The 13,459-nt window shown below is 38.2% G+C and overlaps 1 protein-coding gene across 2 annotated transcripts in view; it reads right to left on the bottom strand.

The window, feature by feature from the left end:
• Window positions 1–7,470: 7,470 nt before the first annotated feature.
• The window catches only part of vipr1b (vasoactive intestinal peptide receptor 1b), a 44,436-nt gene continuing 38,447 nt past the window's right edge, over window positions 7,471–13,459 (bottom strand). For both annotated transcript variants that reach the window (XM_058647337.1, XM_058647345.1), the window contains exon 14: window positions 7,471–11,920. In XM_058647337.1, the coding sequence (XP_058503320.1) occupies window positions 11,729–11,920 (192 nt within the window). In that variant the 3' untranslated portion in view covers window positions 7,471–11,728. The remainder of the gene's footprint in view (window positions 11,921–13,459) is intronic.

Raw genomic sequence — 13,459 nt, 5'->3', positions numbered from 1 at the left:
TAAGGAAAACTAAAAGGGGAAAAGAAAAAATGACCCTGTCTGTGAGTAAGTGACAGTAAGTGACGTTCAGATGGAGTACATTTCATTTCACAAATTATTTTTCATATCTCCCTATTTAAGTGCATTTAAAAGCACTTTCTTAAAAAAAGATTCAGGCACTTTTCAAACCTTGAAAACATCACAACATTAAATTCCAAGCACATGTACGAAGCCTGCGTAGGACAGCTGACCTGGAGTTGTTTTATATAGCGCAGAGTAAGTTAAATTAAGCTGCAGGAAGTGACTGTATAATGAGCTTTTTAATAAAAAAAAAAAAAGTTATGTCCAAGTTTGTAAAGTAATAAAGCAGATCAAATACGTGAAATTTAATAATGTGTAAATACACTATCGCTAAAATAAATGATAAATGGTTGGAATAGTGAACTGAGGTTAAATGGAAATTGATGGAACAGCGAGATAAAAGTAATGGATACAAGATAGAATGTAAATTGTTAGAATGATGATTATAAAGATAAAAAAAATTTAGCAGCACACAGAAGACAAATGGCTAAAACATTTAGTGAGAAGTCAAACTGGCACAGTGTCTGTCATTGTTGGACCTTTGAGCCACTCGTGTCTGACATAACCTGACTGTGGCAGCGGCATAAACTCACCAGAACGACCTCATGGCTAAGGTCAAACCTCTACCCTGATATTTTATGTGAAGTGCTCTTCTGGAGTCCTCAGTGGGAATGAAATTACTCGGAGCCGTGGTAGATTTAATCAAGGTGAGTCACTCTGGCACCCAGGTTCAGTGCCCATTCCATTAATTTCAAACAGATCATTCAGCTCTCTTTCAGCCCCATGACTGTAGCAGTCTGTCCGTGGAGGTCTTCAATATCAAGAGTGGGAAATGATTTCATGGAGTCTTTCTCTCTCTCTCTCTCTCTCTCTCTCTCTCTGCTTTGTTTGCAGTGAATACAGAACGGAATTATCTGGAACGAAAGCCACTAGAACAGAACATTTTCCTAATTTTTAAAGTGTTTCATTCACTAGATGAATGTATTTACTGTTTTTTTCGACACCAAAAACCCGCCTGTTAATCTGATTAAACCACAATCTTGTTCCTAATCTTGTCAATGCATAAAGATAACCACAGATGATTTTAGTGATTCATGGCAAATTCAAACTACTTATCTGTATGCCACACTGAAATGAGATATTAGTCTTCCACACACGCCCCAAAAAACGATTTTTCCACAATGATCTCCGCTTTATTTCTTAAGACAACCACAATCACTTTAAAATGTTAAAATGATGAAATCCCTGTATTCTATATTCCCGTTTCCAGCCTCTCGTTGCTTCCAAAGTTAATGAGTTTTTCCCTTTTGTGCCACAGACAGACAAACACTGAAAACACAAGCTCTTTGGCAGAGCAACATGTAAAAATGCCAGATTATATACACTGGCTAATTTACATCTGTAATCCCTATAGGCAGGCTGATGGATTCAGACCAAAAATACTCAAGTGCATACGCGACGAGTCAACACAAAGCAAGGACAAATGATCGAAACACGACAATAACAACAATGTCAGTAAATATGCAGAAGCAGCAGCACTACAAATAATATAACATATGTTACATATTACACACTTGCAGTTGCAGATTAGATGTCTAAAAGAAGCAGCCCATATGGAAATATAGGTCTCTATACCAGGGGTTTCAAACGTACAGCCCGCAGGCCAGAATTGGCCCACCAGAGGGTCCAATCTGGATGAATTTGTGAAAACTTACTTATTAATGAATCACAAAATTAATTGTCAACCATTTTGATAATCGATGAATCGTTTTGAAGCTTTTTTCATTACTAAAACAAGATTTCTGGTTGTTTCAGCTTCTGTAATGTGAATATTTACTGGTTTCTTTGCTCCACATAACAAATAAATCATCAAAAGTGAATCATTTTGGATTGAAGACAAAAACAAGACATTTTATGGACCAAACGATTACTCGATTGATCAAGAAATTATTGACAGATTCATCTATTATTATATTAGTGGCAGCTCTAAAATGAAATACTATATTTTTCAGTCTGAGTATACTACTGTATAAATCCACTGTGATCTTATAAGTTGTGCACATTTGTAAATAGTAAATTAAGCATAATATTCTTGAAATTGCACTTATTTTTCTCAGGAAATGTCCGGTTGTTCATAATATGTGTTGTACAACAAAGGGAAAACTGTTATTATGCTATTATTTTACTGGTCCAGCCCATTTGAGATCAAATTGCATTGTATGTGGCCCCTGAACTACAATAAAATGTAGGTACATATGTCAGATATACTGTATATATATGTGTATTTTATGTCATATATGTTTTGTGTATGTATAGCTTATGTATGGAAGTTCCTAAAGTGTACAAAGATACAGTATATAATATTTATGTATGGAGCGGCACAACTTTAGCTATTTCACCAAAGGTGTGGAAACGACGCTGATGATAAATGTGACTCAACCAAACAATAAAGTAAAGTCAAGCCAACATTTGTAATATAAAAGTATTGATCAGTGTAGTTTTGTCATCATCAAGCTATAGATCCGATCAGGTGTCAGGGGAGAAACACTTATTATTTCCGTCCAAAAACCCCTGCACGACTTTTTTTTTTGAGGGAGAAATATAATGACAAAGCTTTTGTTCACACAATGTTCCAGCTGTGCGTGCGGTGTGGACTCACCACTCGCCTGGTACCGCAGACCTCGAGGCTTTACAGCATGTCCTTTGTGCTCATTAAGAAGCTCCACAATTCATAAACCCTGCAGGACCTTTGATGTTCCCCACGCACCAAGAGGCTTGACCTGGACCACAGCATGAAATCACAAAGCAAAAACAAATAATAAAAAAAAAAAGGAAGGTTCTTTTGAGTTTTCCTCCATCATCCCTCAACAGCAACTCACCATCATTTCAACATAAACCCTGGGTACTGTAACTTCTGTAGAGCTTTTAGTCCTTCTGCATGATCCTAATTAATTATCCCCTCATTTTCAGTGTTCAGAATATCTTTGTGAATCACCACATTCTTTAGTAACTTTAGTATCTGCGTGCAAAGTTAAATTTTTTTCTATAAGATGAGACAAGACAAGATAAGGTTCAATACAGGAGAGGATAAGATATGATATAATACGATGCGATACAGGAGAGGATAAGAGAAGATAAAAAAAGAAACAAGACGATACGATAGGCGATACGATACGACAAGATGAGACGAGACGAGACACAGGAGAGGATAAGATAAGTTATGGATCAATCATTTATTAGCTGCCCTCCATTCAGTTATTTACTAAATGTTTTTGAGAAAACAATAATCCCACGTTTTCCTTTTTACGTTGTCTGCAGAATATAAATCATCTATAATGCACATTATTGTTCCTTGTTCTCGTTTTGCTAAACGCTAATTTAGGCATGCGTCCTTTCATCCACGCAAGGACGACACTCTTATTGAGCTGCGCTGCTCTCAGTATACCTATAAACCAAACACTTACCAATTCATTTTGTTGATTTGTTCCTCTTTTATCCCCGTCCTCTCTTATGAAAGACGAAGCGCGGGGGACATGGGGCCGAGATTGCCTCCGCTATCAGTTGGACACTAACTGCTCCTCTGAGAACTGCATGGAAATATCACAGAGAAAGCTAATTTAAAGTCAAGGCTGAGTCTCATAAGTCAATAGAATCAATGGTATTATCTACGGAACACTGGATGTGGCAGGTGTGGGAAGCCTTTATGCACAACATCATTGTAGTAAACATGCGGCATGTTCTGTGTGAAAGCTTAGCTGCACATGTCACTTCAGTGCTTTTTCGAAATTCCTATTGTTCTCCAACTGTATATAGATATTCCTTCAGTGAAGTGAATCATGCAAAAAATAACCAGAGAAACATACTTACTGTTCTACTTTTCTGCAAACCACCAGGAAATGTTGCACGTCTTTATTCTGTCCAAGTATTTGAGGCAAAATTGAGTCTGTAACGTGTCTTTAACAAGGTCACAATTCTTTCCTAAACCTAATTTCCCATTAAAAAAACAAACAAAAGATAAACGACAGCCAAACACTTGACAAGCTGTTAAAACACTACCGCGCTGATACGCACCTCTTTAAACCTTTTGGGTCAGAGATATGAACATATGACTTTATTTTCACAATCCTATTAATCCTAATAATGTACAGTATCATGTAAAATGTCCAGTGGGCCAATTCTTTTGGGCAGAGAATGTGTTTTTTAATCTGTAACTGCAACAACAGATGTGGGGATAAGCGGCTTCTCATATATAATTGTTTCTGTATAATACAAACCAGGTTCCCAAGCTCATGTAAGAAATCTCCCCATCTAATGAGACATAAACACAATGCAATGGCTTCACCCAGACGAGGTGGCACACTTTAAATAATAGGTGAGTCATATTTTCCCCAACATAATTATGCCTTTATGTCAAAAGTGCGATCAGGAATCCTGTCATTGTTCAAAGGCAGTGGAACGATTTCCTAAGCTTGTTTACACCCTGGTTCCACATGTATCAAAAAGTGTTGCGCCATCACTTTCTTCTATAGTGAGCGGTGGCTGTGACAAGAAAGGCTTTGCAATAAACTCCGCTGTGCATTTGTCATGACTGCGCACTGTGCAAATCAAAGTGGAGCATTGTAAGGGAAGGGAAATATGTTATATTTATGGTTACATTATTCCGTTGCTGTGCTTTCAGATTTCCTTAATTTACTCCGCGTAACCTCTCGACGTTGAGCTGCAAAAAAAGCTCCCTCATTACTCAATAAGTAATCTACTACTAAAAGAATCGATTTTAAATGTTATCTTTTTAAAGAAACTTATCTGATTTCAGCTCCTTAAAAGTAAATTGTTCCATGTTTTTGAATGTTGAAATTTGGAAAAACAACAATAAACACTGATATTTATAAGCAACCGACCAATGTAATCGAGAGAATAAGCATCAACATTGGTGATGAAAACAGTTGTTAGCTGCAGCCCTATGGCGAGTAATGGGCCACATACGGCCCATAACCAACGTCTTAGTGGCCCAGCCTGTGGTTCCACCACAAATAACTGAGAAATAACTAGAGAAACTGTTTCACTGTCCCTCAAAGATTCCTACATAAATTCCTACAGTAGTCTTTTATATTCTGTCAAAGACACTTTAAGATGTTTGTGGGTCATATATGACATATGTTTACCTTATGTCAAAGAGAAACAAACGCTAATATTGTGCAACTTTTTGGTTCCATGCACTTTGTGATGCACCTGAGACGACAAACACATTTATTTTTTAATATTAAATAGTTACAGATAATACTGGTGTGAGAAGGCCAGGTATGACCAAAATGACCATTACTAGTTCTTTTATTATTTTTTTTAAATGCACTTTTTGATGAACCATTTAAATTTGTTCCTGCAGAAAATGTCAAGCCCAGCTAGATTTCTTGGTTTGAACAATGTAACTAAGCTAATGTAAGTTTGTAATTGAATAGTCCTGCCCTAGACCCTTACCCCAACCTTAACCTTCAGATCAAAGTGCCTAACTCTAACCCTAACCCTAAAACCAGGTCTTAATCCTCAATAAGCCTGTTGTGTGGACCAGCCAAAATGTCCTTACAAGGTCAAAATGTCCTCACAAAGATAGGTTTGTATGACATTTGGACCACACTGCTTATTTCAGACACACACACGCAGACACACCGTCATCCAACACCTGCAAGTCTTTTGTTCAGTCAAGCAGTGCGTGTTGGACTACACAGGTCATGAAATCATTGACGTGCGTTGACTAACTCCAAAGCCTCTGCCTTTGAAAAGTGGTCAGACTTCTGATGTTCATTATCATGACTCGTCAGATAACCTGCCTTTAAATCAGGATTCAGGTTCTCAAAGCCGGCGTGACGACAGCCACGGTGATCAAAGCCGCCTCTCAGCGGTTCGGACGGAGCGAGCTGGCTTGCTTTGTCATTCATCTTTTCTCCACACTCGCCCGTGTTTGTGACATGAATATTTAAGTGGTGTCGTTAATATTGTAAGACTCTCAGAGGCAAGACACCGGTCTCACACTTTAAGTGTCGCCAGAAATCTGAAAATAACTTCATCTTTCTTCTCCTGCCTGTATTATGAATTCTGACTTTGAGCAACTGAGGCGCCCACATTTTAAACTATCAGGCCAAAAAGTACATATGTATACATTTAATCAGAATATATTGATGCATGTGCCTCAAGGTTTTTAATACATGTGCAGGAAATTTCATTCTGCACGCCTGAAAATCCCTTTATTTACAATCATTACAATTCTTATGAATAGTTAATCCCATCATATGATGCTCATTTCCACTTCATGGATTGGGCTAATGAAATACTGACTCCAAGAGCGGCTGAACTGAGAGACACGGCACGATGTGTTTGTGTATCTTTTTTTGACAACACATGGCATCACTGTGCCTGAGCACAGTCAGAGGTCTGTGCTGTATCAGACGCAGCAACAAGTAACAAAAATACGGATTAGCTCAAATAGCTGCAGTTTCACGACAAGGAAACAAACTCAGCAGGTGAGCGATACCTGTCAAATATTCTAACTGAGGTGCAGCTGGCACTGGGAAGAACTGGAGCAAGTAGTGGCATCTAACTTCATTTGTTTTTTTAAAAGTAGTAAAACTCATGATTGAATGAGCAAAATGTACTTTTAGGCTGTAGTTTTACAGCTGTAGGCTACTTAAGCTGGTTGCTGTGGGTGTCAAAGCCTTTAATCATAATCACTCAATGAATTTAGTGACCTAAACAGCATTGGAATCAATTTATTATGTAATGTTGTAAAATTGATTTCTGTCTGTACTCTTTATTTAAATGATAATTTAAATAGATGTACTGTTCTTGTTTTGCAGAGTTGGAAATCCAAAGCGCTGAAAGGATGCTTTCTTTTCACTTCAATCTTCAGAAATGGTCTGTTGCTATTGTCTTGTCAGGGCACAGTGACCCAGAACGGCACACAATAAGAGTCAGTTACTGGGATAATTCCTCTGAGGTGTTATGGTTCAACCTTCTAAGCTGTTACAAAACCATTGTTTCCTAAAGAATCTAACGTGCTGCTATCCTGTAACACTACAATACATGGCTAATCAGCGGTTACATCAAGCTGTCTGCATTGCATTCACACAGAAACTGTGCATAATTAATCAGGTTTTTATCAGTTTCTGATAAAAATAAGTCTAGCTGATGGGGCACAACATGAACATTTAAATAAAACATAATGGTTCATCAGATTTATGAAGGAGAAGATATAATTATTATATAATAAAAGATATAATTGGTCCATCATGTTTAATCAGTGAGAATATTCATGATAAGAATTCACCTTAAAAGTATAAACCAGAATTTAAGCAAAGTCCGAAATTAAATGTCTACATCTTTGAATATTTCCTAAATAATTTATTTCATACAGTTCAGAGAAACAATGTCACATTTCCAGGGCAAGATAAATGTCCTGCCAAGATAACAGCTCTTTACATACAGTACACTGTACAACAAATAATAATAATAATCAATTATAATCTACATAAATATACAGTAGAACTAGAAGTGGCTTTGTGTCAATATACTTGTATTACACCAGTACACACATTGAACTAACAACATACCAAATACATTATCAGTTTTTTAAACAGAATGGTTGTTGATTCAGTATCCTTTTTATATACTTTATATATATATATATGTATTATTTCACTGACACATTACAACCATGCCAGCTCACAAAAGCACCAACGCTACTATTAAAACACAGTATACTCTTTTTTTTCATACAAATCTATGTACATTTACCATGATGGGAGGTACACAAATTCTCACAGTTACTGTACATTAAACTTGACAACAGAACATGGGCACCAGACAATGTCGAATGATAAGCCATCGTTTCTTTCATTCTTTTTGAGAAATACAGTAAATATTGAGCAACAGCTAGCAACTTAGCTTAGCACAAAGAGTGGTAACAGGTGCAGTAACAGCTAGCAACTTAGCTTAGCACAAAGAGTGGTAACAGGTGCAGTAACAGCTAGCAACTTAGCTTAGCACAAAGAGTGCTAGCAGCTAGCCCAAAGAAAAGTTTTGTCTAATGAGTATAAAGTCTTCACTTGAAGTTGGCTTCCTGAATAAATGAATGTGCTTTAGATGAGGTTAACAAGTTAAAGCAGAACTATGTAGGAGTTTTGACCCTAAAGCTAATTTAACAACTTCAGGGTCAGTGAGACGGTTAAATGTCTTGGTGCAGGAAGAAGGGCCGTCTCCACTTCACTGTCTTTTAGCAGAAAACCAGACTTGCAAAATCATGCCCACTGACCCGAAATCAAGTCTTGGGTCCCGAGAGAAACACAAATTGCTTTACGCTTCGCAGTCGGGTAACAGCTAAAAGATAAAGACAGCAAGAGCGTTAGTGTAGATCAGGAGTGGGGCCAGATTTGATTATGTGAACATTTCCGAGGGCCAATGGCCTTTCAGAACTTTTTATAACAGTAAACTATACATACAAATGCAATGTTTTATAATCATTTGTCCTTTTTTAAATGGCAAATCTAAGCCATGCTGGAGTGAAAAAAATAAAACAATCTGCATTTCTTTCACATCAAATGTCAAATAAGATAATAGCATAATAGACAGAATCTGTCTGTCTATCACAGGTGGGTTTTAAAGAACAACTCCTTACCAGCTGAACTAATGAGCAACACGTAACTAGGGCCGATTGTCTGTCTAAGTCCCTCCTGGGCCATAAATAATACATAATAAAACCAGAGCTGTAGGCCGTACAAAATCAGTCGGACTTCCTGGTCTAGAAGCAGAAAAAGGAGTAAGGAGTAAGGTTTTGTCTCCCAGGGCTGCGAGAAAAGAAAGACGTCATTATTTTCTTGCAGCCCGCATTGGGAGCTCTTGCAGCTTGTTCTTGAAAACATTGTCTGGGCAGAATGTTTTTCTTTTCTTCGGGAAATTTCGAAGAAGTTTTTCATGGATGTGATAAATGCGGAAAGGTTGTGAGGAGCACTTCACAGTTCTGCACTTGAGTTTCTCGTGATTTATGAAATGTCCTGGCCAGAACTAACTTTGTTCACCTCGAGAAAAAGAACACACGACTCCGTTCTTGTGGTGAATGAGGAAGAGGAGGGGCCACAAATGAGTAAACGGAAAACTGGCTTTTTCCAAATGGCGACTTACAAACACAGAAGCATGCAAAACGGTTGCCAACCTCGTGTTTTTGCTGTTGCACCATCTTTGGGATAAACAATGTTTGCTATTGTTGTACAGGTGTTCTTAATGAGCGACGTCTGTTGCTGGTTTGTTTTTGGTGGGTGGTTGGTTGTTCTTCCATCGGCGTGGACATGGCTCCGTAGAAAAAAACGACCAGACAAAGTTCCACTTTAAATTACTTTTAGAAAGGCTCTGCTTTCACACTTTGTGCTAAGGTAAGTGGCTGCTGGCTTCAGCTAAGTACTTACCCTTCAGACATAAAAGATGTCAGTCTTTTCACCGAACCCTTGTCAAGACAGCAAAAGACTGGATAATTCAGCTTTTTTTTTTTTTAAATAAAATAAAAATCCTTTTTCAATAACTGCTTTAATTTCAACCTCATACTCAATGTGTATTCAGACAAAACATAAAAAAGGTATTTGAGTTTTAAATTCATTTGCATCTTAATATCTTTTTATACCTGTGTCAAGTCAACGCAGCAACGCTTTCAAACTAGCAATGAAACTTTTCAGGTCATGGTTTAAAAAGGTCAGTGCTGACAAGTAAACATTATAATCAACAACCAACGATTCAAAAGCACTCAGCTGGGATGGAAGGAAAAAAAGAAAGGTTTGCTTTTCATTCAGTAAAAATGACCGCTGATTTATAATCTCACTTCTATATATATAATAAAGCCTCTTAGTTTGAATTAAACTGGATGTGAAGAATCAGGGTGCTTCAAAATTCACTTCCAGATTATTTACAATTTGGTGTTTATTCACATTGGTGTTGATGTGCACAGGCTTTAGTAATGTACAGTGAACAGAAAGTCAGTTTGAAGATAATTTGGTGATAAGAGAAAACATATTGAGAAAGTTTCTGTCCGAACACAGAAGCGTGACCATTTAAATCAGCAAACCCGGACCTTTTCATCGCTCCTTCTCACTTGAACGTACAAGTGACAATTAAGCCTAACCTTGTAAGCTAAGAAAAGAACACGGTGACACGGCTGGTCATCCTCGTCATATTGCTTTGCTTTACTTATCACGCTCCAGTGTCCACTGACCTGTCGGGTTCAACTTCCTCCAACTGAGAAGTGCGAACGCGACACGTCAGTGCACAAGTCGGGAAATATCTTTTAACAATGTTTACCACGAGAGGCTTTGAAGCCGTCGTCTACGAAAGTATCAACAAGATAAACTCTTACGAAACGGCACGTATTGCGCTGCTGTAATAAGGATCTATTACTTTGTGTTCAGCTTTTATGTTTGACGATACATCACAAGACTGGCACATAAACAAAAGAAATTCATGTCCCCGGCGAGGCATTAAATCTCACATGTTGCCGTAACATGAACAAACGATTGCAGTGATATACTACTGATATTGTAGCCACAATACAATCAGTATGGCACAACAATCCACAGTAATTCATTACACTTATACCACTGTATACTGGCTGTACAGCGTTAAAACGACTCCTCCCAAGTAAAATGTAAACATTCGAGGGCCACACTGCTCAAAGGCATTTCCTCTCCGGAGATGCTGTGCAGCCCGAGCAGCCAGTGAAGATTGTGTCTCTTCGAAAAACAAACACTGGAGCGCAAAACTGCCTCAAGAGTGCCTCAAATAATCAAAAACACATACAAATCCCATCACAGACGGAGGATCACACAAAATAAGAGCTGATAAAAGAAGAGGAGCAAAGGGCAAATAGTCTCTTATGACAGTGATAGTGCAGAGAAGAGCATTCTACTCCCAAACCATCATTGTGAATCAGCGTCATATGGAGCCTCATCCATTTGGCACGTATGGAAATAATGTTTCATGCTGGTTTTCATCCAGGCATCTGTTGAGTGATGTTTTGTTCTTCTTTGTAGTCTAAAAAAAAATGCTTTAATACATTATCTGCCACTCACATTCAGGCCTCAAACACAGCTCCATAATCTGGTATTTTTCTTTGCCTGTGCTGTCACGGCAGAAACTATATAACAAAATAATCCCAGCTCACTTTTTTCCCCCTCCCTTATACTGTAGTTGTGTCTTTCCATCAGCTCTGCTCATTTGGCCGCTGTAGAGATCCACTTAGTGATTTCTAATAAGCACATAACGACATCAGACTGCGTGTTTGCAGGTGAAATTCACATTATGAAATCAAAACTAACGCCATAAATATGTAACGTTTCACGCGAGCACACGGAGAACTCGGTAACTATCGAGCGAGTGATCCGTAATGATACGACACCGACGAGAGAAACATGCAAATGTGTGAAAGCTGTGCTCGTGGTGCTTTTCTTTTTAAAAGAAGCGTGGAGATGGAAAAAGTGCTCTGAGGGTAATTACTTGGATGCATGTGTCCTCTCGTCCCTGTCGTGTGTCCTTGTTAAACTCATCCCCCATTCAGTGCATGTGTCAGTGAGAACGTGTGTCTTTTCCTCATACGCCGGGAATTTACCTACGCTTCACACCGTTTCATAGTCTGTGGGAATCACATGCTCGACAGGTCGTCGTGACAGGACGACGAGCCGCGGCGCGTTTTGGGGCTGCATCGCGTCAGCATGGTGATCTGGGTGCTGAAGTTGTTGCTGCTGCCGATAGACGGGTGTTGGTATTTGGTGTCGGAGCCCATGTATCTCTGCAGGTGCCACCGCCGCCATTTCCTCTTGATCTCTGCTTGAACCTACAATGGAGTAGAGAGCAAATAAAGAAGCCTAAAGAAAACTGTTTTACAAATTCAAAAGAAATAAAACAGGCAGACTGCACTACAGTTGTCAAGGATGCACATTAAAACTTTGTGGTTTTAAGTCTCATTTTATGTAATTGTGGTTCTTTATGTACGTCTGTGTTCCGGTTGCATCTTTTTGAATTTTTTTTTTTTGTCATTCTGCGTCTCTCCGCAATCCTTTGTCTTGTGGTCAATGCGGTTTATTTTGTGTCTCTTTGCAGTTATTGTGTGTCTTTGGTTGTCGTTTTGTCTCCGTCTCTATGCGATTCCTTAGTAAAAGTCAAGTTTTGTTTTTGTTTGTCTTTCTCCAGTTGATTTGTGTTTTTGGTGTCTCTTAGTACTTTGTCGTGTCTTTGTATGTCGAGTGTGTTGTATTTTATTTTGTCATATCTTTCAAGTGGTTTTGTCTGTATTCAAAGTTGTGTTGCATCTTTGTCTCTCTGTCTAGTTGTTTGATGCCTCTTTATGATTATTTTGTGTATCTTTGCAATTGTTTTATATCATTTAATTTCTATAAAGCAAATATGAACCATCACTTCTTACAGACGGTCAGGTCCAGGTCCAACAAACCAACTCCCTATGACATTTTGATTCTGGTGAAGGACGTACTGGTGGTCGCCCTTCCTCTAAAATGTCCAATTATTGCTCTTTTGATCCTCAAAGTTCAAAGCATTGTTTTCTTTCACTGGACTTAAGTATTAACGGGAACATTATCACAATGATGTAGTTTTTGGAGATCGCCTCTTGAAATATTGATATACTTAACCACTCTTTTCTACTGGCCTACATAAGTAGTGAACAGCAGAGACGTTGGCATGTGTCGTTCAAAGCACCTGTGAGCATTAGAATGTCTTTTCATGCATTTTACATTAAACAGAAGAAACACTGGGTTTGTTTGTGTGGCAACCGACAGCAACCAAAGGATGCTGCCGAGATGAAGAACAGAGAACAGACCTGAGTGATGCAGGTTTTCTATCACTCACATCTGTTCGGAGCATATACTATATACTCCAAACTTTTGTGTCATTGATTTGTGAAAACCTTGTTAAATTATCTTCACGTTTATGTTGAATTTTGAAAAGGTTTATGTGACCATTCTTGATGATCACGGCCTGAAGTTCCGTCCTTTTAATTACTACTTCTTTAATACTTTTAATACTACATTTCTCTGAACTGTGACAGTTGGATGCATACAGAGAGAAATTACTTTTTTCCTCTTACAGCCTTTTTTTTGATGGTATGTTGTTTCATGGTCGTGTACAGTACTGATATATCTCAAAACATGAAAAGGTACATGTTTCTGAATGTGTCATTTTCACAATAGTCCCCCATGTTGTTTGAGTTGGCAAATTGTCAGATCATATAAAAACACTGTGTTATAATCAGGCATAATTCCTTAACCTGATTGTGTTCATATTCACATATGTTGTTTTTTGGCAACACTAGTAATATTTGTCAACCACGTTATTGGAACACATCTAGAGACATGTCTGC

The sequence above is a fragment of the Solea solea genome, chromosome 1, assembly GCF_958295425.1.
Source record: "Solea solea chromosome 1, fSolSol10.1, whole genome shotgun sequence".
NCBI lineage: Eukaryota > Metazoa > Chordata > Actinopteri > Pleuronectiformes > Soleidae > Solea > Solea solea.
This window is presented reverse-complemented; position numbering and strand designations above follow the sequence as displayed.